Raw genomic sequence first — 23,318 nt, 5'->3', positions numbered from 1 at the left:
GCTGGTCTCCAATACTTAGAATCTGGTGCAGGTCCTGGAGCAGAAGTTCAGCATCCCTGCCAGAATATTTTTTAGCAGTAACTACTGGATATTTCTGTTATCCTTATAAATATCCAAAACTGTTTTGATGTGTGCTCTATGGTCTTGACCTCAACAACTTCCTGCGGCCATGAATTCCAAGGGCTAATGAAACATTGTGTGAAAAAGCACTTCCCTTCGTCATGTCAGAGCCCTGGGGACTGTTGCTAAGAACTGTCAACAAGCAGAGATCTGAGGCTGGGATTTTCCCAGAGGTCTACTGGAACGGGAATGGGTCTCCCATGTCCTGAAGAGTCTTTGGCATGTCCCAGAGTAAGCATGGAGACTGGAGGGAGAATGCATTCTACAAGGAGTCTTGCCCTGATGGAGCAGCATGCAGACATGCCACTGGTGCTCTGTCCCCTCTCCCTCCATGGAGCAAAGGAGGAGGCAAAGGCAGGACATTGGTGGCAGAGTGGAAAAGGGAGCGTGTTTAGCATAAAGCACACTAAAAATATCCACCCTATTTTTGCCCAATGTTGAGAGGAGGAAGTCTGTGTGGCTCCTGGCTGCTACCGGCAGAAGCTATCCTTCCCATCACGCCAGCCGGTATAAATAGAACCACTCCCCAACCTCGCCCCTTCCCTGAGAATCAACAGGAACATTCAGGATACTGTCGTCATTTTCCACTGATCCTCATTCTCCTTCCTGAGCACACAGGACAGCCCAATGTGACAGGAAGACCCAGGAAGCAGGGTAGGGGATGAGGAGGTACCATGCAGCAAACAGGATGGGATTTTGGTTCTCACCTTGCAAGTACCAGAAGTAGCTGCAATAGGATTATGAAGCGGTAAAGCCAGAGCAAGTGATTGGAATCAGGCCCAGGTGTGTCCAGTTGCCTAAAAAAATGTGTGTGTGATGCTGGAATTAAGTTGAGTATCCCCATCAGGGACCCAGGGGGTGAGAACCTTGCAAAAGCTCAAAAGGAAAGCCAGGGCAATTCTGAACCAAGATTCTGATCAGGCCTGAGCCATCCATTTCCCATCACCCCCCCACCCCCCTTCTCTGCTTGCCCAAATCTGCTTTGAACAACTGGCCCTGAATCACACACACCCAGTCAGACACCAAGAGTTCGCTTAGGAAATTCAGGAGCAAAATTGAGCCCATCATAAAAAGCAATGCTCCTAATCCAGCAGCATGACTTAACATCTCAGAGCACCTATGGGAAGGGCTGCCATCTTGGTTCAACACATCTTAGTTCACCAGGACCTCAAATGAAAAAGCCTAAACAGCTACAGCTTGAGCTAAGGAGGTGCCGTCCCCTTGCTGACAATATAGCTGGCTTGTTTTCTGCAACTGAGGAATGAAGGAGTCTTGTAACACATGCCAACCCATGGGATGCATACATGTATCTAACAAAATACATGGGATCCCACAGGAAGCTAAGGGTCTGGAGAGAAGAACATCATATCATGGTAAGTGGAAACTAAGCCATGGTAACGCAGTCCCCTTCCACTGAGGGATAAGATGGCAAGGTTTAGCTTCAAATTACCCCAGTGTAATAGGGTACACATGAGTGGTGCAAAGAAGCTCACATTTTACTCCTGCAATGTTGGATGATAATGTAGCTATACTGCAAGCTGGCTGGGGGTTGAGGAAGTGAATGATATAGCTGTTCACAGGAGACACTTAAAACAAACCAGGCTAGAGAAGGAGGAGGAACCCAGAGGGAAGCAACCTGGGGATGTCAGTCATTGCCAGGGCCCTGTACCCACAAACCCTATAGAATGGAAGGAGCTGGTTCATGAGTGAGGAAGCCTTGGAGCTCAGCAGGCTTCCTCAGATAGACATGCAAGCAGAACTGTGGGGCACACATTCAACTCACATGGCATGATCCTGGCCCGGAGCAAGTACCATGCTGCCCTGTGCTTGGCTGTAATTACAGTGCTGCAGCCAGGCTGGGTGTTCCTGTTTCCAACCAGCCAGCTCAAGGAAGCATAAACATTTATATAAATTCCACAAAAGGCTTTGAAGGGGCAGCTGATTGGAAGTGGATCACACCTCCCTGAGGCTGCAGGGGTACAGCCTCAGCATGGCCAAATCAGATTCCCAAGTGCTGGCACTGTGAGCCACAGCCATGGGCCAGATCTCAGCTGGTGGACCCAGTGCCCTGCAGCTGTTTGGCAGTGCTGACTGGCAACTTCTGGAGGCCCCACTCTCTGCCCCTAGTGGAAATACCCTAATTCACCCTAGCTGGGGATTGGACCAAAGGAATGGTGCTGATTTACACCAGCTGGACATCTGGTTCCTTGGCTGTAATGGGACAATAACAGATTATACCAGCTTGGGGCCCAACTCCACTGACTCAATGGAGCTATGTTGATTTACTGAACCGGGGATCTGGGCCACTGAACTCCAAAAGAGCAATGCAGATTTAAATTCTCTGGGGTCTGGCTCATTGGGTTCCATGCAGTGACTCTGATTTATGTCTCCTAGAAGTCATACCCTCGGTTTTTAATGGAGGTTTTGATTGCAAGCCCCAATAGTCAGCTTCCTCTGCCCCTTTCTCAGAAGAGGCATAGAGGGCAACCAGTATATTTTGGCTGTCAGCCCTACCTGCTCTCATCACCTCCCAAGTGCCTGTCTTTTCTGCAGAAACCCCTCAGAGCCATTTAGCCTGTCACTGCCCTTGGGCCAGTCCCTCCACAGCAAGCCCCTTCTCCTAGGAGAGAACTACATGCCTGTCCACCCTGATGCTGGCAACCCATTGATGCCTTCAGACCCACCCATCTCCACCTGTGGCTTGCCCTGACTATCTCTTCCCTCCGCATCAAGTCCCAAAACCTCCCCAACTCTCTGGGAAGCATTCTGTCCTCCCTGGTTGGACACATTTGATATTTGGGGAGCCATAGGGATGTCCAGGACCAGGATTCCTGGAGAAGTTGACCAATACAGCTCAGTCCTGGCCACATGGTACTCCTTGCTATCACAGTACTGCCCAACTCACATACCATGCATTCACTCCCACTGCCAAGTTCTACCATTCTGACCTGCAGACATCCCCATCTCATCCCTGCCATCCCCAAAATGCTCAAGGAACTCAGTCCTAACCCAAAGCCCCCTTGGTTACTCCAAACCTGAGTCTCATCCCAAGCTGTGCTGGCATCCCTCAATTCCAAAATGCAGCTCCCCCTTTCTCCATTCCAGCCCTGCAGAGCTGCTGCAATTCCAGCTGTTCTCCTCCCCAGAGAAAATCCAATCACTTCAGCCAAAGCCACCAGTGGCTTTTATGATGTGACTTAACACCTACTAATGGTACTTAGGACAAGACAGCCAAACCCATTCCAGTTGTGTAGGGGTTGACCCCTGCAGTGCCATGTCTCACTGCCCCAGCCTTTGGCCCTGACATCTTAGCAGAGGTCCTGTCTGGGCCTCCTATGTGAATGGACCCTGAGCTCCAACATTATGCCATGTCCCTAGACTGCCCCCCTGGTGGAGGCAGTTTATCTTCATAGATTCATAGATGTTAGGGACGGAAGGGACCTCAATAGATCATCGAGTCCGACCCCCTGCATAGGCAGGAAAGAGTGCTGGGTTTAGTTGACCCCAGCTAGATGCCTATCTAACCTCCTCTTGAAGACCCCCAGGGTAGGGGAGAGCACCACCTCCCTTGGGAGCCCGTTCCAGACCTTCAAGTGATCCCTTTCCTCTCCCAAGCGCAGCAGCAGGGCCTGGTTGCTAATCCACTATGTGGAATCGAGGCCAAAGGGGAAGGAGATATCAAGTGCATTAAATCTCTCACCTCTCCCCCAGTGGCTGCAGCTTTATGGGTAAAACTGGCTGGGTCTAGCTGATCACTTTCACAGCCCAAGTTGATTAGCTCTTCCTCTCCACCTTCCTGGGCTGCAGACCCCCTGCCCTACCCCACTACTTCAATGGAAAGAGACTCATAGAGAGAAATTATCCATTCGTAAAAGCCGATTAAAGACAGCTCAATTTACAGCTTCACCATCCCAGCTGGCTCTTAAGGAAAGCTAGAGGTTAATTCCCATTGACTGGAGATGCTGCAAGTGCCGCAAGAGAAAGAGCAATCTTCTCATGCACGACAGGATTTGACTGCTTGTTTTGGGGAAGCAAGAAAACACTCCAGTAGTTAGCCCAAGGAGTGGGAAAAACTGCAACCTCTTCTCCCATCAGATCCAGACACTTCCAGTCAGTGCAAGTGGTTTTCAGTGGGGTGTCCAAGGAAGAAATAATTATCTAACTGCCTCTGACTGACAGCAGATTGAGGGGCACAAAAGATCTCAAGGCAGAAGAAGCCACAGGCAGCAGAAGCTGGCAGGGTTAACAGGAGCAGGTGGACAGGCAGGAAAGATGTATCCACTCCAGGGGGCAGGATGCTTAGCTTCACCTGAGGAAATAAGCTCCTCCCCATGCAGGAATCCCAGAAGCAAAGCAGAGCATAGGCCCAGGGCATGCCCCTCCCTACTGCACTTGAGCACACTTCAAGCCCAGGTCCTGAGCACAGTGCCAGGGTGTCCCTCAGTGCCTCATTTTCAGGGATGGCATGTATGAAATGAGAGTGGAAGATGCTGGGGGGGGGGGGAGAGACTTATTTCCTCACTGATGCAACTGAGCACCTTGCTGCTGTGGTGCAGACATAACCTCAAGTTGCGGGTGGTGGGTGAGGAATGGAATATGATCCTGAATCACAGCTGGCTAGGATTTCTACATAAAACTGAACATCAGTGGGACATGGGCTTGGCTCCTCAGGCACTTGGGAAAACCTTGGCCCTAAGCAGCTGTCCAGTTCCAGCCTCACATATACAGGCCCTGTTTTCATGGGCTGCCACAGCAGCAAGGACAGAACAGGTTAGATTGGAGCTGCATGAAAAGGAACACCCAGCTGACTTGGAAGTGAATTTGCACAAACAATCTTGCAGCATACTGTGCCTAATAATGCTTATCTGTACTGCATTAATTCTGCTGCCTCCAGGCCTACCATCCAGCTATGGAACAGGAATTGCATTGATGTACGTGTTGTCAGAAATGCAGAGTATGGTTACATGCAAGCTACACAGCACAGTGGTGTTGCATGATTGTCATCCTGGCAGTTATCCAATCTGTTTTAAGATAATTACTCTTACAAACTTACTTCTCAGTCCCCCACCCCTCTAACACCTGGATGTTATGATAAACAGCTTCCCAGTGGGAAACACTATGCAAGAGTATAGGCCATGTCTACTGTGTAAACTATTATGCCCAACAGCACTGCCCTCAACTGCACTATGCTGCTCCATCCAGGCTCCCTCCAGAACCAGGAACCATGTAGCTATGTGCACATGGGGCTATGGTGGGATAAATGACACTGCTGAATGACAGGGTCAGTGAGCTGACCCCATGTTCTTTAGCATGCCTAAAGTGCCCCATGGATGTGATAATGCTGCCTCCAGTGCAGGAGGCAGGGCCAAGTGAGCAGGGGTGCTGCTGCCAGGCACAGTAAATGTACCACCATCAACCTGGTCTCAGACTTGGAGGCAGCGCTCTGTGAGAGAGAAGCTTACAGCTGGAGGGAGAAACAGAGCTGCAATTTGTACAGTTGGCTCTCTTGCTCTTTGAGTTTGCACATGGGATACCTGGAAATGCCACACACTGCAGCACATCCACGTTCCAGGGGATCAGAGCCATGGCCCTGGGAAAAAGCCCAATATATCAATATATCTCCCAGCCAACACACACTGTTCCCTGAAACTCATTCCTGAGCACCCAGCCCAAGAGCTGCATTTCCCTTAAAGCTACTCCTACCGCTCCTTCCCCTCACCTTACCCCAGACTGTCCAACTGGTGGCCACTTGACCCACAAGGGGTGGGGGGAGAGGGTTGCCCTCACAGCAGCAACACATAGGCTCATGCAGGAGCAGAAGCAGGGGGGACTTGCCTGCACAGTGATAGCAGCAGCTGGGATTGTGCAGTAGTGGCAACTGGGGAGGAGTTTGCCCATGTGGCAGCGTGGGGGCTCATGCTACTTCCACAGCTGTGGCTGAAGTAGAGGGTGCTCACCCACTTGCCTGTACACTGACAGCAGCAAGAGAGCTTTTGCTGCTCACATGGCAGCAGCAAGATAGGCTGGGGTGGAGTGGGAGCTCACTCATGCAGCAGGGGCACCAGAGGACTTGTGTAGCGAGGGAGCTGTGCATGGCAGGGGGCTGCGAAGTGGTCCCTGTGGCATACAGTCCATGTGGTGTGTGGCCTGTGGCCCATGACCAGTGCAGTATGTAGCCCTCTGCCACTCTGAAATTGGACAGCCCTGGCTTATTACAATAGCCATCTGATGGGGCTCCTCCTGCAACTTCATCCTTGTTACACCTGCATGCATCATGCTAAAACATCCTCCCCTTGGTTTTACATGGAGCAAATACTTGTAGCCTGAGCCCAGGAATCTTTGCTTAGTTGAACTACGCAACTTTTTGTCAGTCCAGTACACTGGTCACAGAACTGTGACTATTTCTCTGCTCCTTGCCTCGTTCAGATCCCTCAGTCTCAGGCTCCATAAGATGAATTTTGGTTCTCTCTGGGTACATCTATACATTGCCTTGCAACAACGTTGTTACTGCACGGTGCTTTAGTACTTCCTTTTGAAAGTACTAAAGCATGGCACAGTAACTGCCTGTACTGCACTGTACGCACAGCCAATATGTCTCCTGTACTTCACTGTACGCACAGCACACCAGTACTTATAGCAGCTACTTCACCATAGTGACCCGCTATAACAGGGGAGCGTGCTGCTATGGCAAAGTAGCTGCTGGTTACATGTAGACACCCGTGGATGCTACATTGCTGTAGCGCATCGCTACAGTGACATAGCATCACATGTAGACACACCATCTCTCTCTTAAAACTCTTAGTTCCTTTTGTGTTATCTTGCTTTTCTGGTCTCCTCCCAGTTTACCAGTTTCTACTTGTCCCATCAGCAGGCGAGTTACTCGCATTCATTAGCAAAGATTTTATGCAAGGCTGGGCCCAGATCTGATTCCCTTCTACTAATCCTGCTGCTTAGCCACGGAGAGACATAGAAATTATTGACTTGACTTATCCTCCCCTCTCATAGTCAATGCAGAGCTGTTCAGTACAGCCTTCTGCTGATGGCCTTTTAGCTACTTTCCAACTCACTTGACAGTCTTCCCCTAGGATACTTTGAATCATTTTATCAACTAAAGCTTCCCTTGAAACAAATGTAACTGCATTCCACTACACTGGTGTAAGTCAGGAGTTTCTCCATTGACTCAAGTGGAATTCCAATAGTATAAAAGCAATGAAAGGTCTACAACACGTTCTAGAGGTGAAAACCAGCCCCACGCAGCAAACTGTCAATCCTGAAAAAGGGACTCACCTGGATTGTACGTTTGCTAAGATCTTGTTCTGGCCCATCCGCACAAGGGTGGACCTTCCCTATATGCACAATGCTAACATAACAACAATACAATGTCTATGAGTAAAGGGCCTAGCCCATCTTTACTGATTTCCATCCCAAGATGCCCAGAGGTCCTCCAGAACCATTGGGCCCCCCCCATGCAGGCACCAGTGTCTTCGTTTGTTCCATGCATGGAGTTGAAGTTGGTAACCTACTCTGTTTTTAACTGTGTCTGGGAGGGGGGCTGTTGAGCAAGGATTGAACACTGGCCACGCAGTGTCCAATCCACAGCTCTCTTGGCAGGCTGAAGTATGGCCTAGGAATAGATGGCAGCAGCACAGCTGACGTCACGGATGCCCTGAGGCCCACCTCCTCTCTCATTTATGCTGGCAAAGACTGGTAGGACTTCACAGTGCATTCAAACCTCACCAGAGCTGGCAATGCTATTGCTTTCTTCCGTGATTCAACAATCACCAGAGCATGGCTGGGATCTGGTACTAGGAACATATAAAACGCCTCTTGCTACCATCACACACATGCACACACCTTCTCTTTGTATGCCGAGTAGAAACTACACTGCAGGCTCCAGACACGAGAAACAGACCTCCTGTTTCCCCAGGGCAGGAGCCCAAGTTAGAAGCACTCTCCTGAGGCCTCCTTAGATCCAGATGATCTCCCTGCCTCTTTTCTCCTAGCCTCAGACACTTGTGATGTCTATCTGGAACCTGCCTGAAGAGTGTTGTCTACCAGGAACCCCCTTGACAACTTCGCAGCTACATAAAGCAGATCCATGCACACGTATTTACACCCTCCAACGTGGTCCAGGCTCCTTGCCTGCACCCCATTGCTCACCTTGTACAACAGGTCACTCCCATATGCCATGCTACACCTTACTGGCTGGATTCCCCTCTTACTTACAACAGGTAAGAGGGGAATCCCTCCCCTACAATAGGGTAACTACAAGGAGTTCTACCATGTACAAACAGAATGGGAGCCAACTGAGCACATCCTTAGATGATGGGAATTGGTATTAACTAGAGTGGAGCTACAGAGGCTTGCACTATCTGAGTATTTGGCCCACTGATTCCATTGAAGCATTGATTTACAACAAATGGAGATTTAGTCTAATGGCTGCATGGGAGTGATGCTTCTTCACAGGATATCTGGACTTAGCTCACTGACTCCACTGAGCACTGCTGGTTTACACCATTGGGGATTTGCCCCATTGGTTCCAGAGGAGCTACACTGATTTATATCAGTTGGAAATCTGACCCATAGTGTCCATGTGAAATAGGAAGGCCTGATAACTAGTAGCACCTTTCATACCTTGGGATTCCCCTAAAGTGCCTTATAAAGCAATAAGTCCAAATCTGTCTCATTCCAGAAGACACGCTGTTGGGATCTACAGACACTCCCACTCTGTGTCCAGCAAACCTTTGTCCTGCCTTTTGTGTAATCATGAATCAGAGTGCTCAAGGGTGCCATCAGTCACCTCAAAGTCCTTGGAATTCTCCTCCCTCCCCCCTCAAATTGCCATGTGATTTAGGAGACTGGGCATGAATCGTAAGTACCAATGAGAAACTAGGGGTGCACCGATAGAGATTTTGAGGGCTGATACCAATAGCTGATTTTTAAGGAGACATATTGGTTGATGCCAATTTGATTTCCAATACCCAGCTTGGCAGCTTGAAGAGCTGCATCCAGCTGGTAAGTCTGTTGTGGTGGAAGGGGGGGAGGGAAGGGGCTTGAGGGGGGCAGATCAAGCTTTCTGTGGTGAAGGATGAGTGGGGCTGGGGCTAGGGCAGGGTGTTGGGGGGCGGCAGCTCCCACTGCTGTGCGCACCCCGGGAGGGCATGGGGGACATGTGCCCCCGGATCTGCATGGGGCGGGGTAGGCTTAACTGCAGGCTGGGGCTGGGGCTGTGGTGGGCTCTTCCCAATGTGGGCTGGGCCAGGCTGAGCTCAGGTGGGTGGTGGCGGTGCTGGGAGGGGAGATATTGGGGGGGGTCTGCAGCCACCCCAAAATTCACTGTAGCCCCCCAACCCTCGGTCCCAGCACCACCACCTGCCCTGCCCTGAGCATAGCCTGACCCAGCCCCTGCTGGGAAGAGCCCAGCACAGCCCCAGCCTGCAGCTGCAGCTTGCCCTGCCCCATGCAGATCTGGAGGCACGTGCCCTCCCCCCGTGCCCTCCTGGGGTGTGTGCAGTGGTGAGACCTGCCCCCCCCCCCCCCCCCCGGCACCCCCTGGATGAGCCACAGCTCTGTCCTATGCCCCGCTCCACCCCGGCTGGCCAGCGCCTGCCCCAGCCCCAGCTCCATTCCCTCCCTTACCACGGGGGCTTCATCTCTTCATCTGCTCCCTCCTCTAGCCCTTCCCTCCCCTTCTACCACAACAGACTTACCAGCTGCACCCAGCTCTCCAAGCTGCTGGGCTGCTATGTGCTGTGCTGTAGCTGCACACATGCACAGGCATTTATTGGCCAAATTATTGGCCACATCAGGCTGATTTCCGATACAGTAAATTTTCTTTATATTGGTGCCGATCCGATATCAGACCGATGTATCTACTTCTATTAGAAATACCGGCCTGGGTGATCAAATCTGCTACCCTGTTCTCGCAGGTACCTGGCATCACGGCCCTTTTATAAATGTGTCAAGGATCATCTTAAAAGCAGTTCAGCTTCTTGTCCCTCCTACTCCTCTGGAAGGGCATTCCAGAACCTCTCAAGTCTGATGGCTTGAAACCTTCTTGTAGCTCCCAGCCTAAATTTATCCATGGCCAGTTATACCCATTTGTTCTTGTGCCAACATTGTCATTTAGCTTCAATAGCTCTTCTCCTGGTGTCTGCACCCCAGTGTATTTATAGACAGCAATCAGATCCTCTCTCTGCCTTTCGTTGTGCTTAAGCTGAACATGCTGAGCTGTCCTAGTCTCTGCTTATGGGACAGGCTCCCCATTCCCCTGATCATCTCAGAAGCCCTTCTCTGCACCTGTTCCAGTTTCAATTCATCTTTCTGGAACGCGGGTGGCAAATCTGTCCGGATGATTTGAAATCCCTTTGGCTGCAGTCTCTTGTCAGGAAGGGCTTGTGGAATAAAAAAAAAGGGGGGAAATTCCCACAAGCCAAAGTTCATTGCTAAACAAGGGCTAAACTTGGTGAATCCATTATTGGCTAGGCCTGGGTCTGCCAGCTGTGATGTGTGTGTGACAGCAATGTGTGTGTGTGTTGGTGGGGGGGGACAAAGGATCTGGATCTACTGGCATGTGAATGGAGCATAGGGAGAGCAGCAAGGGTCTGGGATTCTGTGTGGCCAGGCTGGGCATGGGGCCTCACAGTGCAACAAGCAGAAGATTTTGAAAACAAAACCAGGAAAAGTTTGATAGAAAATTTAAACTCCCCATTTCCAGCAGGTGGGATCAACACCTGTCAGGTGCCATCTTGTTTTGTTAGCTGTGTGATCAGCATGTACCTGCTCTTCAGCACTCAAGAGGTACAAGACAGCCTCAGAGAGTCAGCCTGACTCAGCCCAGATGAGGTGGGATGGGAGGGCAAGGAGGAGGTGCAGAGGTAAAGGTCACTGGCAGCAACAAAAGATTTTAGTGTCATCATGTTATAATGGGAGGGAGCCCCTTTCTGAGTTGGTGGGTATATGCAGAAAACAGTAAAGAACTGTGCCTGGCGTTATCCCTGGGCTGGATTTTAACGGAGAGTTACTGTAGGGAGTTACAGCTGTAACTCCTCTTCTGTCCATGCACATAAACATCTGACTCATCTGAAGGGTGGCAGTCACATCTGTTAGCAGCCATGGCCCAGCAGACCGTGAGGAACCAACTCCTTCTGGTGGGAATACTGGCTAGCTGCATGGCCCAGCAACACAGATCATCAGTATTCACCAGTTCCCTGGGACTCCCCACCCAGAGCCCTTTCTCATGGTCTCTCTCTTGTTTGGCCCCTACCACTCCAATCAGCCTGCCCAGCTGCCTGGCACCCTATTGTCCACACAGCTACCCACATCTACATGTGTTCAGAGGATCCAAAGGAAAAACTCCCCAAGCCAGGTCCTGGCAGGGGGAGCTTGTATACGACAGCCTCTCCCTAGTTTGAATCCTTGCTCTCAGGGATGACCTTAAGGCCCACATCCAGCCTGTCCCGGTGCCTTTGTTTCACACACTCATTCTTGTTTATTACAGGCAGCACAGTGCGACCTGGAAGCCCCGACCAGGAGCTCTTTATGCTGGGCTCTGAACAAACCCACAGTGAAAGAGTTTCCTGGGAGAGCTCACAGGTTAGCTAGATAAAAGGTGAAAGGGGAAGCTTAGGTATTGAGAGACAAAGGAACTTGATCAAGGTCAGCAGATGAAGGGTAGCGGGGCTGGGAACAGTTAACATGTTGTACCCAGGAATCCTTCTTCTATTCCAACAGTTGGTGAGTGACAGGAGATGTACATAAAGACAGCAGAGGCCTGTATTCTTAGATCAGGTTGCATATGCCAGAAATGTGCATACACGTTCCCCACAGTTTGCTTGTGCAAACCCAGGTAATTCACAGATTTATGCATGCAACTGCCCACCAGCCTCTCCCTACAAATCAAGCCCCACACCATCAGCAGATGACACAGCACAAGTCCCATGTGTCCATAGCACGAGTGAATGCACAAAGCTGGGTAGATCATGACAGGACAATGGGATTTGACTGAGTGACCAGAAATTTGTGTAGGGATCTACAGGCATCAGCACCAGTGCATGGCTTCATTTTCAACAGATGGCATCACTCCTTGCCTAAATCTTTGTAAACTGATGTCCACAGGCAAACTTCTGTCCTTAACGGCTATGGCATTTTATGCCACATGATGGGGACGTGAGGGAGGGGACTAGTGTCCTGCACTGGAAGCAGAAGCTTTATTTAACACTGCAACAGCTGCCCTCTGCTGGGTGAACTCAAAATATGTTGATCCCAAAGTGGGTATTTGCCCCTTTCCTGGTTGTGGGGTGGTAGGCCTGGAAAGAACTGCCTTCTATGATGTCTCAGCTGCATCCCCATGGATTGTCCATATCACACCCAAACCATTGCACTGTTTGATTAGGTTAATGCAGTGTTTCATGAAGGCCAGAATGTATCCAACAATTTAGAGCCGAGGAGGTGAAGACATCCCTTCATTCCACCCTTGGCTGGCTTCTTGCCAGGTCCTAGCCACCAGTATTAGTTTGGAGTTGCTGTGTTGTCAAGCTGCTGCCTGCAACACTTGCCACCATGCTTGTCTCTACAAATTATAGCAAAGCTCCTCATGCCCAAGTACAGGTTCTCCCCAGATGGAGAGGGATACCCACAACATGCCCATCCACAACACAAACAGGCTCCCAGCCTCATTCCATTCCACTTAAGTAACATGATCCTGGCCAGTATTGTCCAAAGATCTGGATTCCTGTACCCCTGGAACGAGCTCAGGGCAAGCCCCTAGGAGGAGAAGGCCCAGGCCTGGATTTTTGATCCCATTGGCATAGACTCTGGGGACAGCCATGGTAATTTAGTTTTTACTACCAAGGCACACAATGTACAATGCCTCAACTTTTGCAGTGAGGAGGAGGAAGCTTCTTACCTTTGAAGGAGAGCTGCACCCTCGGAGTGGCAAAGACATAATCCTTGGTGTGGGCTGCCCGCCAGCCCAGAGTCAGCAGGGTGGACCAGAGGATGAAGGCAACAAGGGGCATGGTGAGGTGAGTGTCTGGACCCTAAATCCAGGCAGAGTCCTGGGGAAACCTGCCAAAAAGGATATGACAGAAATCAGCATTACCCTGAGAACACCCTGAGCAAGTGCTGACAACCAGGCCTCACCTCCATGGGAAGGTCCTTCTGATGCTATCTACCCCTCCCACAAAGGTCATAATGCCCTGAGTATACTGCATGGGTAGGCAACCCCACACACAGCCATTTCCAGGGGGCTGTGCCCCACAGGTCCATTCACAGTCCTCTCCCAGACACAGTTCCACATGCTGTGTGAGACATCGGCAGCTATATAAGGACTGGTCCAGGAACCTATTTACTCCATGAATCTGCCACTAGGAGAACCCCCAGTGGCAGTCATCAGCCTCTTCTATGGGGGAACTCCAACTTTCAAGGTCCCATGAGTTCCATTCTCCAGCCCCTGCCCCTTACTCCTGGGCATCATTTATCCAGCCTGGACATTTACATGCTATAAAACACTTTTGCAAGAGTTCAGGGAATGACACCTATTCCCCATAAAAAAAAGGTTATGCTCAGTCCAACCTTCCTGGTCTCTGGCACCACTGGTGGATGAATGGACCCTAAGCAGGTTAATGGGGAGCTAGATCTCCCCCATGGGGGCTAGAGCTGACCCTATCTTATTCTGCCATAGAGATGATCTCTTTGTATCTTCCTGCTTAGTCCCTTTACCCTCTCACACACTCCAGTATGAGAAACCCATCTGATCAGACAAGCCCAAACCCTGGAAATCAACCATTTCCAAAATGCAAACGAGCTTCTCATTTAGCACTGACGGCTAAGAGAAGCTGGGGAGATGGACAAGAGCTGACTGCCCATATAGTCACTATGCACATTTCAGGAAGGTGTTGCCATTTCCTGCAGAGAATTGGACTCCGCCAGGCTAGCTAGAGTCTCCAGGACCAGCCAATGCTGTGCTGAGAACAGAACTGTAATTAACAGGCTTATATGCTGGTCTCACTTGGTAAAGTAAACAGAGTTTGACTGAGGGGAAGCAATCAAAGCTGCTCCTTTCACGAATGAAAAGACCTCTTATATCCCAATCCAGTGGCGGTCGGATGGACTAAGATACTCCACCCCACTGGCATCTCCTCTCCCGGATCAGGATTGTCTCCCCATAAAGTCAAATGGGGCTGCCTTGTCCTTCTCCTGGTCCTCGTCCCCCACTGAGCATAGAAATGTAGCAAGCTGGGGAAAGGCATGCTCATATGGGCTCTGTTTCCCAGCAAAGGGGAAATCTGGACTTAATTATTTAAAGAACAAGGGGAAAAAAAGCATTTTTCCAAAAAAAGATTTTAGTGTGTGCCAGGCCGGCTGGTCTCCACAGGGGCTCAACACAGAACAGATTCTACTCAGCCTTCTGGAACCAATGCCAGGGGCCACACATGAGCCACTTGGTCAGTGCAGATGCGATTCCCAAGGAACCTGGGAAAATTAAACTCAATGTCACCCACTTTTTCATCTATTTCAACCCTTAAATTACATAGTCATGACTTGAAAAACCAGAAAGGCTTATGTACAGGATCCTATCACGTGGTGACTAGTCTTGATGACTCAGAAGACCCTTTCAAGTCCCATGTTCCTAAAAGGGCCTGTAATAATGATCTATTCTTGCCCATCACAGGCCAGAGAACCCTTTCCAGTGATGCTGCTCTAAGCCTAATAATGCGCAACTGAGTTGGCAGGTAATTTCTATTGAAAGACACAACCAAATTTGACTTGATGGCTGCAGGTGAGGGGGAAGCTACTGCATTCCAAGCTGTAGCTTTCAAGGGTGATCATCCTTACCTAAACGTGGACATCTTATTTTGTGCTGGAATCTTGTCTAGCTTTCAGTCCCAGCCTTGGATTTTGTTCTGCCTTTGGCTGCTAGAGCAAAGAACCTTATGCTAGCCAAAATCTACTCCATGGGCTGGTACTTAAGACTGTGGCTTGTCACTCTCTACTTTCAAAACTGATCTCCCTAAGTGTCCCATCTATCTAGGACTTGCATCCATCCCTCTGAATTTGGCCCACTAAGGCATCCTAGAAAACAAGCAGTGTAACCCAGTGACTGGGGCACTGAACAGAGGCCTGTCACATATTGATATCTGGGTTCTATGCAGACTACCTTGAGTTATCACCTTAGCTCCCCCTTCTAATAGTGGAGATACTGAGCCTGATCAACCTGTAGAAAGTGCTTAGAAATGTGCGTTTGAAAAATAGAGCTCAGTGTGCAGTAAGAGCGAGGCAGCATTGATGCTAACACATACCTTCATTGGCTCTGCTGAGTGTGTTGAGCATCAGTAAAGGGTTTAAGGAGATATAAGGGACACTGCTTGTTATTGATCACTGCTGGATTTGGTTTGCTGTGGCAGCAGCCTCAATGCAATAAAGTAATAGAATTAAGCTATGTATCAGGAGACAATTCCTACCCAATTCACATAGCCTACCAAAGAAGAATTCTTTCCTGCTCAGTCCACGCTCTTTCATTGGGTCCCAAGACAGCTCACAGCTGTGGTTTTAATTCAGACAAGTACCCAAGCTTAGAGAACTGTCTCAACCTCTTGGCCCTGTAGAACTCAGCGGAAACCCCAGTATGGCCTGCTTCTGCAGAAGCTGCAGACAAAATAAGAACCACTGTTCCTAATGAAGAATCACCAAAGGCCAGTGATGGTAGAGATCAGTGAAAGGGATTCTTTGCAAGGTGCCCTGGGACATTAGTTCACATATGGTCTTATTTGGCATAATGATCCCAAAGCATGATCTTGCTAACAATTCATGATGTGGTCAAGATGGGCAGAAGGGCTCTCTTTTGGGTGAAAGGATAAGGAAGACTTATTTGCAGGTTCCCCATTGCAAAGTGACCAAAGCCAAATATTCAAAAGTCATGAGTTAGACCCCCAAAAGCATGAGCTTTTCATTGCCTTCTGGGGTTTGAGCCTTTTGGTGTCAGCTGGATTACATTTTCCAGCTTTTCTCCTGTTTTTTTGTGCTATACAGCAGGAGTTGGGGAGGCACAGCCCTTCCCCAGATGCAGAAAGGGGACTTGGCTACCACACCCTGCCTATTTCATGACCCTGGTTCCTTCCTGTCCCGTATTTGGGGTCAGGTAAGCAAAGGAACAGACACTCTAGTACAGAACGGCTTCTCCCCAACATGTGGGCAGTATTTCTATCTTGGTTGTAAAATCATATAAACAGTTCCTCTTATTCCCCATGAGCCAGCTCATGCTAGGGGTCTCCCCTCCAGGTCTAACAGCAGATAGGATTTTCCTGCAGGCCAAAGTTGGGAGCTGTGGTGCTTTACAACATGCAGGACCAGCACTGGCTTTTCTCTCTGGAGGTGCATGGCTCAGTTTCTGGATGGTGGTGTCTGTGTTATTGCCTTTGAACAACAGTGGTGGCTGCAGATGTTTGTGGCAAGAAGCTGCTTAGACTGAGTTGACCAGAGAGCAGGATGTCTCCTTGGGGCAGCACAGAACTTTCTTAGCAATCTCCTTGGGACCTACTGTGTGGTAGGAAGCTAAAATAGACTCAGGGCTGGCCCCCTGTGCCCAAGGGGGCCCCCCTGTGCCCAAGGTACAAACTATAGGACAGGGGTGGGGAGAAATGTCTGACCCCAAAGACTGAATGTATTAGATATAATAAGAAAATCTCTCAAATTAGTAAAGCTAATGCCTGGAAGAATGTAAAGGGGATGGGATGAGCTGGTGAGCACTCAACATCCTTCAGCTGTGAGCAATACACTATAATCTCAGGAATTACAGCTCCCCAGGGGTTGGTATTTCATTGCTATTGCCTCTAGAGTTAGTAAACATTTGTATTGTCTATCTATGTTCCCTTGTGTGCACGCACGCACATATACATACATACGCACAGATCTACAAGGTAAAAGTCTATTGTACTGTAGCAGATTTCCATAGTAGCTTCCCTGTTCTGTGAGTCTGCACTTAACAATGCTGTGTGTTTTGGGGCTGGGACATCTGAAAACCAAATTACCCTGTGATAGAAAAGCTACAGTCGGTTGCAGTTAAATAAAACCCCCGTTGGCCTCGGAAATAGTTCTGGCAAATACCGATATTGCATTTGGATGAAGCCGTGCACGCGTCACTGAGACAGGGAGCGAGCTGGCAAACAAAGGGAAGGGGGAGAGAAGAAAAGGAGGGGAAAGAAGAGAATGGAAAGAATGGAGGTGGAGGAAGAAGGATACTGGAAAAAAGAAGGATCAGAAATAGGGAATAAAAGAAAAAAAGCAGAGTCCAAAGCTGGAAGGAACAGCAAATCTAGAAAGAAAGGAAAACATATTGTTCTCCAAGTTCATCTTAGCTTTATGATTCTTATCTTCAATGTCATTTACACTCACAAGAATGGGAAACTCAAATGCTCAGCACAGATTGTTTAGCGTTGAATAAAAGCTACACTCTTCTCCCGGGGCGTAGGAAGGGCAGTGCTAAGCTCTAACACTGGGCAATTTTATTTTATTTTTTTTTCACAAACAGTTCAGTTCCTTCCTAGTCCTCCCCCTCCTCCATCTAAATAATAAAATAAAGATTAGACAAAATGTTTCAGAGCTGGGATGGTTAAGAGAAAAGGAAAAGATTTTCTAAGCTGCAAGAGGAACCCTTTTGGATGCTAAAATGCCCACTTGTAGGGGTGGGTGTTGTTGGTTTTTGCTGAGAAAGAGAGCCAAGAGAACAGGAAATGTTTAGGGAGAAAAAGAAAGCCACAAGATGAGGAAGAAAGACGAAAATTAATTGGAACTCCGTGACTAAGATCTACACATGTAATATGACATCAGCAAAATTGCTGCTGCCCATTAACAGGACAAATAACTTCACACAACTTAACTCCACTGCAGCCCCATTTAACCCTGTCTTGCCTTCTTTCCTTGTCTGTCCTCTCCCAGTCCAGTCCTTGTTGGGGGGTATTAAGAGATATTTTCTCTCTTTTAACCTCTCCAGCTTGACATGATAGCTGCTCTTGGGATCCCTTATCCCTCATCTGCACGTTTGGGGAGAAAGTTAAAAAGATGACCATCCTCTCAGGACACCCAAGCTAAAATTCTATTGTCCCTCAGGAATGTATTGTGGACCCACCCTCACCAATATGGGGCTCTGACCACTGGGATAGAGAGGCCTGGCACCATGTCATAGCGCTTCCCAGAGCTGGCTCCTGGTAGGGAAGACGGAGGCCCCTGAACATTCAGGGCAAAGGTCCTGCCTTGTGCTAGTTTACCCCCTGAGGATGTGAAGCAGCAGCCTGGATCTTAGAAAGACAGAGCAGTGAGACTTTGAGGCTGCTCCCAACATGCTGATCTAGTCCAAGGGCACTCTTCCCAGACCACACACACCTCCACCACATTCCCATGTCACTCCCTGCCCCACTTGGAAAGCGCCAACTTCTGGCTGTTTCCCCAAGGTGATATTGGTCCCTGGCCTCCTGGCATGGCAGGGGAGGGGACACCTCTGACCATCAGCACTGGCAGCCACTACAAGTGAGTTAAAGGGACAGCAGTGCTTACTACCTACTCTGGGATCTGCTGGGGCTAAGGGCACTTACCTCATTGAACTAGCAGGTTGAACACCGCAGTCTACCAACCCCAATCTGCACCCAGGCTCTGCCCATTTCCAGTGCCTATCTTTCCATCACATGTGCACAGAGGTCAGCCCCCACCTCCCACCCCCGCCATATGGTAACGGGCAGAGCCCTGAAAGACCATCACCCCAAGTCAACTCCAGGGAGGAGTAGGAAATGCCAGCTGAAGGACCCCTACCCACCAGCCTGGCTAATGCTGGCTCTGAGCAACCCAAGGCCAGACTCACTTGTCCCTGACCAGGAGCCTGCTGCAGTCAGGATGACACACTGGCTGCAGCCCTGTGCCCCACTAGAGCATCTCTTCTCACATCCCCTTGTCCCCCCCCAAATCTCCTTGTCCCAGTCCTTGTCCCAGACCTGATCCATGTGGTCCCTTGCCCACAGTAATCTAGGAAGCAGCAGTGGCAGATCCAGCCCACTCTGCTACCCTAGGGGCACCCACTATGAACCCTTTGGCCCAGTGCAGAAGTGGTGTGGGGGACACCAATCTGGAGAAAGCTGCTTGCATAGGCCAGGTCACAGCAGGGACCAAGCTGAGGGATGGGCAGGGACCTGGTGACACTGGAATCAAGGCCACAACCTGTTTCAGACCAAAGCAGCGGGGACCCCTAAGCAGGGCAGCGACCTATTGTGCCCAAGCATCCTTGCACCACCAGTCAGGCTCCTCCAGCTGCTGGCAGGGTTTACCAGGAGCCTGGGCTGTTGGGCACTAGCCCTCAGTCAGGGGCTGGGTTTCTTTCCCCTTCTCCTTGTAATGAATTGAGAAGATGAGGGAGCAGAATGAGGTTCCCGAGATGGGATCGCCCTGGCTCCTTCCTAACAGCCAGGGGGTGGCTTGTGGGTAGGAAGCCAAAGGGAAGACTACCAGATCCGGCTGGCAGCAGGATTGGGAAGGGCTCCTATGCCTCCCCCTACGTCCCCGGGCCTGGGCAGAGGGCTCCAGGCGGGCGCTCGCCGAGGCCCCCACGGCACCGGCGAGGCCGGAGACACGCCCCCTTCGCCCGGCGGGCCCGGAGCTCCGGGTTGGCGGCTCGAGCGCGGAGCGGCGGGCGCGAAGGCCGGCACTCGGGAGGCTGCAGCTCGGGCGGCGCCCGGTCGGCGGCGGAGCTGATGCCCGGCGGGACGCGCAGGGGCCCGGCGCCGTCGGCAGCGCAGAGGCGCTGAGCCGGCCGGGCCCGATCGGGGCGCGGGGCAGCGCTTGGACCCCCCGCCCCACGGGACAGCCTCGGGCCCCGGCGATCGGGGCAGGGCGCGCCGCCCGGGGACCGCGGGCCGGGCCGAGCAAGAACAACCCGAAAGTTTCTTTTCAGCAGCAACTCCGCGCCGCCGCCCCGCGCCGCCCGCCGCGAGTACGAGGTGGGCGAGGCGGGGGCTCCCCGCGTACCTCCAGCGCGTCCTGCCCTGCCCTGCCCGCTGCCTCTGCAGGGCGGGAGCCGGCGCGGCCGCTCGCTCGGCAGGGCAGGGCAGGGCAGGGCAGGGCAGGGAGACGCGCCCGGCTCGGCGGAGCGGAGCGGAGGAGCCGGCGGCGGAGCTGTCACCCGCGGCGGGGCGGGGCGGGGCGGGACGGGACGGGACGGGACGCCCAGGGGTGCCGGGGCACGCAGGGCTCCCGCTCGCCAGCAGCGCCCGCGCGGCCCCGGGCACGCACTCACCTTGCGGGCGGCGCGGGACTCGCGGGGCAGCAAAGGATGCGGCGCTCCCGCGAAGGCAGCGGCGGAGCAGCCCGGCCGGCGCGGGCCGAGCCTCAGCAGCTCTCCCCGGAGCGGCGTCCCGCCGCCATCCCCGAGCCCCGCTGCGCGGCGCCGCCGGCCGGACTCGGCGCCGGGTGCCCGTCGGGGCTGCGCTCAGGCGGCCGCCGGGGCTCCGCTCCAATCCATAGGGGACCGCGCAGCCGCCTCCTGCCCACGGGGGCCGCCGCGCCCCCTCCCGCGCCCCGCACGGCCCGGGGCTGCCGGCGCGGAGCGGCCCAGGAGCGCCCGTGCCGAGAGCGGTGCGGGGCTGCGGCGGGTGCGGACCTGCGCCCGCCCGGCTCCAAACTCTGAGCCCGGAGCCCCGGGCACAGGCAATTGGCTTCTAATTCCTGTGATTTGCATAGCCCCGCCCCTCCCGCCGAGAAGGGCCGGACGGGGGGGGCGGCCCGATCCCCGCTGCTCCCGCCCCCGGCCCCTTCCACCTGTACCGCCCCTCCCCGCTCAACCTGGGCCCGCCGCGGCCGGGCGAGCCGGCGCCATCCCCGTGCCCTGCGAGGCCGGCAGCCCGGAATGGCTGGCACGGAGCTGCTGGAGAGCAATTGGTCTCATCTCCTCCTACCCTGACTCGGATCAATTGGCATTCCCCGCGGTGTCCCCCTCCCCCTCCCCGCTCACCTCCAGCTCCTGGCTTTTTTGTTCCAGTGACACTTGTCTTGTAAAGCGCCCCCCTTTGTACCTTTCCTCTGTCTCCGCCGACTCTGCGGCCGGGGCTGACAGCGCCGGGACGTGGCCGGCGGGGCAGGGGGGAGCCGGCCACCTCCCGGATCGAAATAAATAAATAAAGGCCCTCCTTTGTCTGGCGGAGTTATGCTGTGTATTGCAACAGTGTGTCTTGACTCCCGGGGGGAGGGAGGCAGAGAGAGGAGGAAGAGGAGTGTGAGTGACAGAGGGAGGGAGGGGAGGAAGGGGCCTTGCTTTGTGATACCGCAGAACCCAGCCAGCCTGATCTCAACAAATATCCTACAACAAAGAAAAACTCAGGCAGTAACTGACAGCAGCTCCCAGAGTTTGTGCTTCATTATCCCAGCCCCCACCCAACTCCTCCTGCCTGCTATCTGCTTATCGAGGGAAAGCAGGTTAACCCTTCCAGGGAGGCGGCTCAGACTGCTGCACCCACATTGGCAGGGGGGCAAGCTCCTGGATGGGCAGCAGGGCAGGACTGCAGCAGCGAGGGTCCGAGGCATGGCAGTGCTTGGCAATAGGGAGCTCCCACTATTCACGGGTCCCTGTCTGCCCTCAAGATTCAGTAGGTGGCGCTTTCTCTTCTGAATCTGCCCAGAGTGGTGGGGTGTTTGTCCAGGGTTTATAGGCTCCTGGGATCATCACATTTTTCATGAGGCATCACCTAATCCATGCTGTTCTGTTGTTCCCCAGAGAGGGCCCACAGTGATCTGCCTGCTAACCAGGCATCTGGGCATCACCAAGGATGGGAGGTGCTCCTTACACATGCACAACTGTTATAAGTGCAAATCAAACAGCCTGCAGGGAGTTTACAATGAGGGGTGGACTTGTGCTCAGAACAGCGTGCCTCTCTTGGGAGGAAAAATGACTCCTCTGACTGTTGCATGAGAAGACCCCAAGTTAACCTCTTGTGGAGCAGAAGATGGACCTTTTCGTTGCTCCCTAACTGTTGAGCCTAGGGTTGGTCTGCCTGCATCTTTCCCAGGCCATGCTGCATGTAAAACATGCATGAGAGGAGCTAGGACCAAGGTGCTTCTATGGTAAAGTAAACATTTGTGTAGCTTGCAACAGCTGCTCTGTGGGTGCTGGGGTTCCCCTTCCTCCCTGAAGAACCAAAGTATGCTCTTAAAGCAGACCTTGGCACATGCCCATCATGTGGGGGCATCGGAATCCCAAGGCCTCTGGGCTTAGGCCTGCATGTAGGATGCCTGCCAATGGATTTGGGAGTATCTGAAATCCCAGGGTAAGAGCCTGGAATGGAGGATGCTGGCTGGTTGTAGCACCATACATGGTGCCTAAAATGATTGAGTTCTGCCTGCTCAATTGATACGGTTTTTGGAACAATTGAGTTCTGCTTAGTCAATACGATTTGGAACTGATTTGGCTGATTTGACCTGGGACACAAAATACATTACATGCCCATACCTCTGTGCCTCTCCCTAGAAATTTAGAATCTGCTCCAGCTCATTCTCTGGGGTGGTGGCTTTTTAACTCATGTGGTTGTGGTTCATGCCTAAACAAAGACACAGAACTCCTTGGTATAGAGCAATGAGCACTGAGATACCTGACCAAGGTTGTCTTTCTGAAAGACACTTTAATTAAACACAAGTTCTATGGCTCAGTTTGGATACAAAGATTATATTGTACAGTCAGTGCTTTGTACAAGCTGAGGTTGGATGGTCTAACGGTCCCATAAGGCCTCAAGCTTTCTGAAGCTGTAAAGCAAGGAAATGGATAACCGGACAAAGCCCTCTCCCCCAGCCACAGCCCTGCAGCCTCTGTGTACCATAGGCTGACCTCTGCCCTTCAGCCTCCCCTTACTGCAGTCCAACTAACATTAGTGGGGATAATGGGTGGTACAGTCACTGGTTGCTGCCCTGGAGTGGAACATCTGTCTGGCCCTCTAGCGAAATACAGCTTGATCCCCACCTGTGACTAATCATCTGCCTTCCCAGTAATTCTGTGAGGCTGGGAAGATCCCCACGTGCAAGGCACTGCAGCACTGAGAGACCTACTACCTAGTGGAATCCACCACCCCAAGCCAGGCCCTTGACAACTCCAAACAGAGGGTTGAACAAGTTAGGCACCTGAAAGTAGGAGAACTAAGGATCAGTCTGGGGCTGGGAAGCCATCAGATCTA

The 23,318-nt window shown here is 51.9% G+C and overlaps 1 protein-coding gene across 3 annotated transcripts in view; it reads right to left on the bottom strand.

Moving 5' to 3' along the window:
• Positions 1–21,194, bottom strand: part of SEMA3F (semaphorin 3F) — a 126,660-nt gene extending 105,466 nt beyond the window's left edge. For 2 of the 3 annotated variants that reach the window (XM_059716153.1, XM_059716154.1), the window contains exons 1-2: positions 20,399–20,486; positions 13,028–13,188 (exon numbers count right to left, since the gene is read on the bottom strand). In XM_059716153.1, coding sequence (XP_059572136.1) covers positions 13,028–13,139 — 112 coding nt within the window. In that variant the 5' untranslated portion in view covers positions 13,140–13,188; positions 20,399–20,486. Of the gene's footprint in view, positions 1–13,027; positions 13,189–20,398; positions 20,487–21,112 lie in introns of those variants that run through there. The other variant, XM_006265543.4, reaches the window with a different exon arrangement.
• Between the last annotated feature and the right edge of the window lie 2,124 nt (positions 21,195–23,318).

The sequence above is a fragment of the Alligator mississippiensis genome, chromosome 12 (genome assembly GCF_030867095.1).
Source record: "Alligator mississippiensis isolate rAllMis1 chromosome 12, rAllMis1, whole genome shotgun sequence".
In the NCBI taxonomy this organism is placed as follows: Eukaryota; Metazoa; Chordata; order Crocodylia; family Alligatoridae; genus Alligator; species Alligator mississippiensis.
The sequence above is the reverse complement of the archived record's forward strand: the minus strand, read 5'-3'. Positions and strand labels throughout refer to the sequence as shown.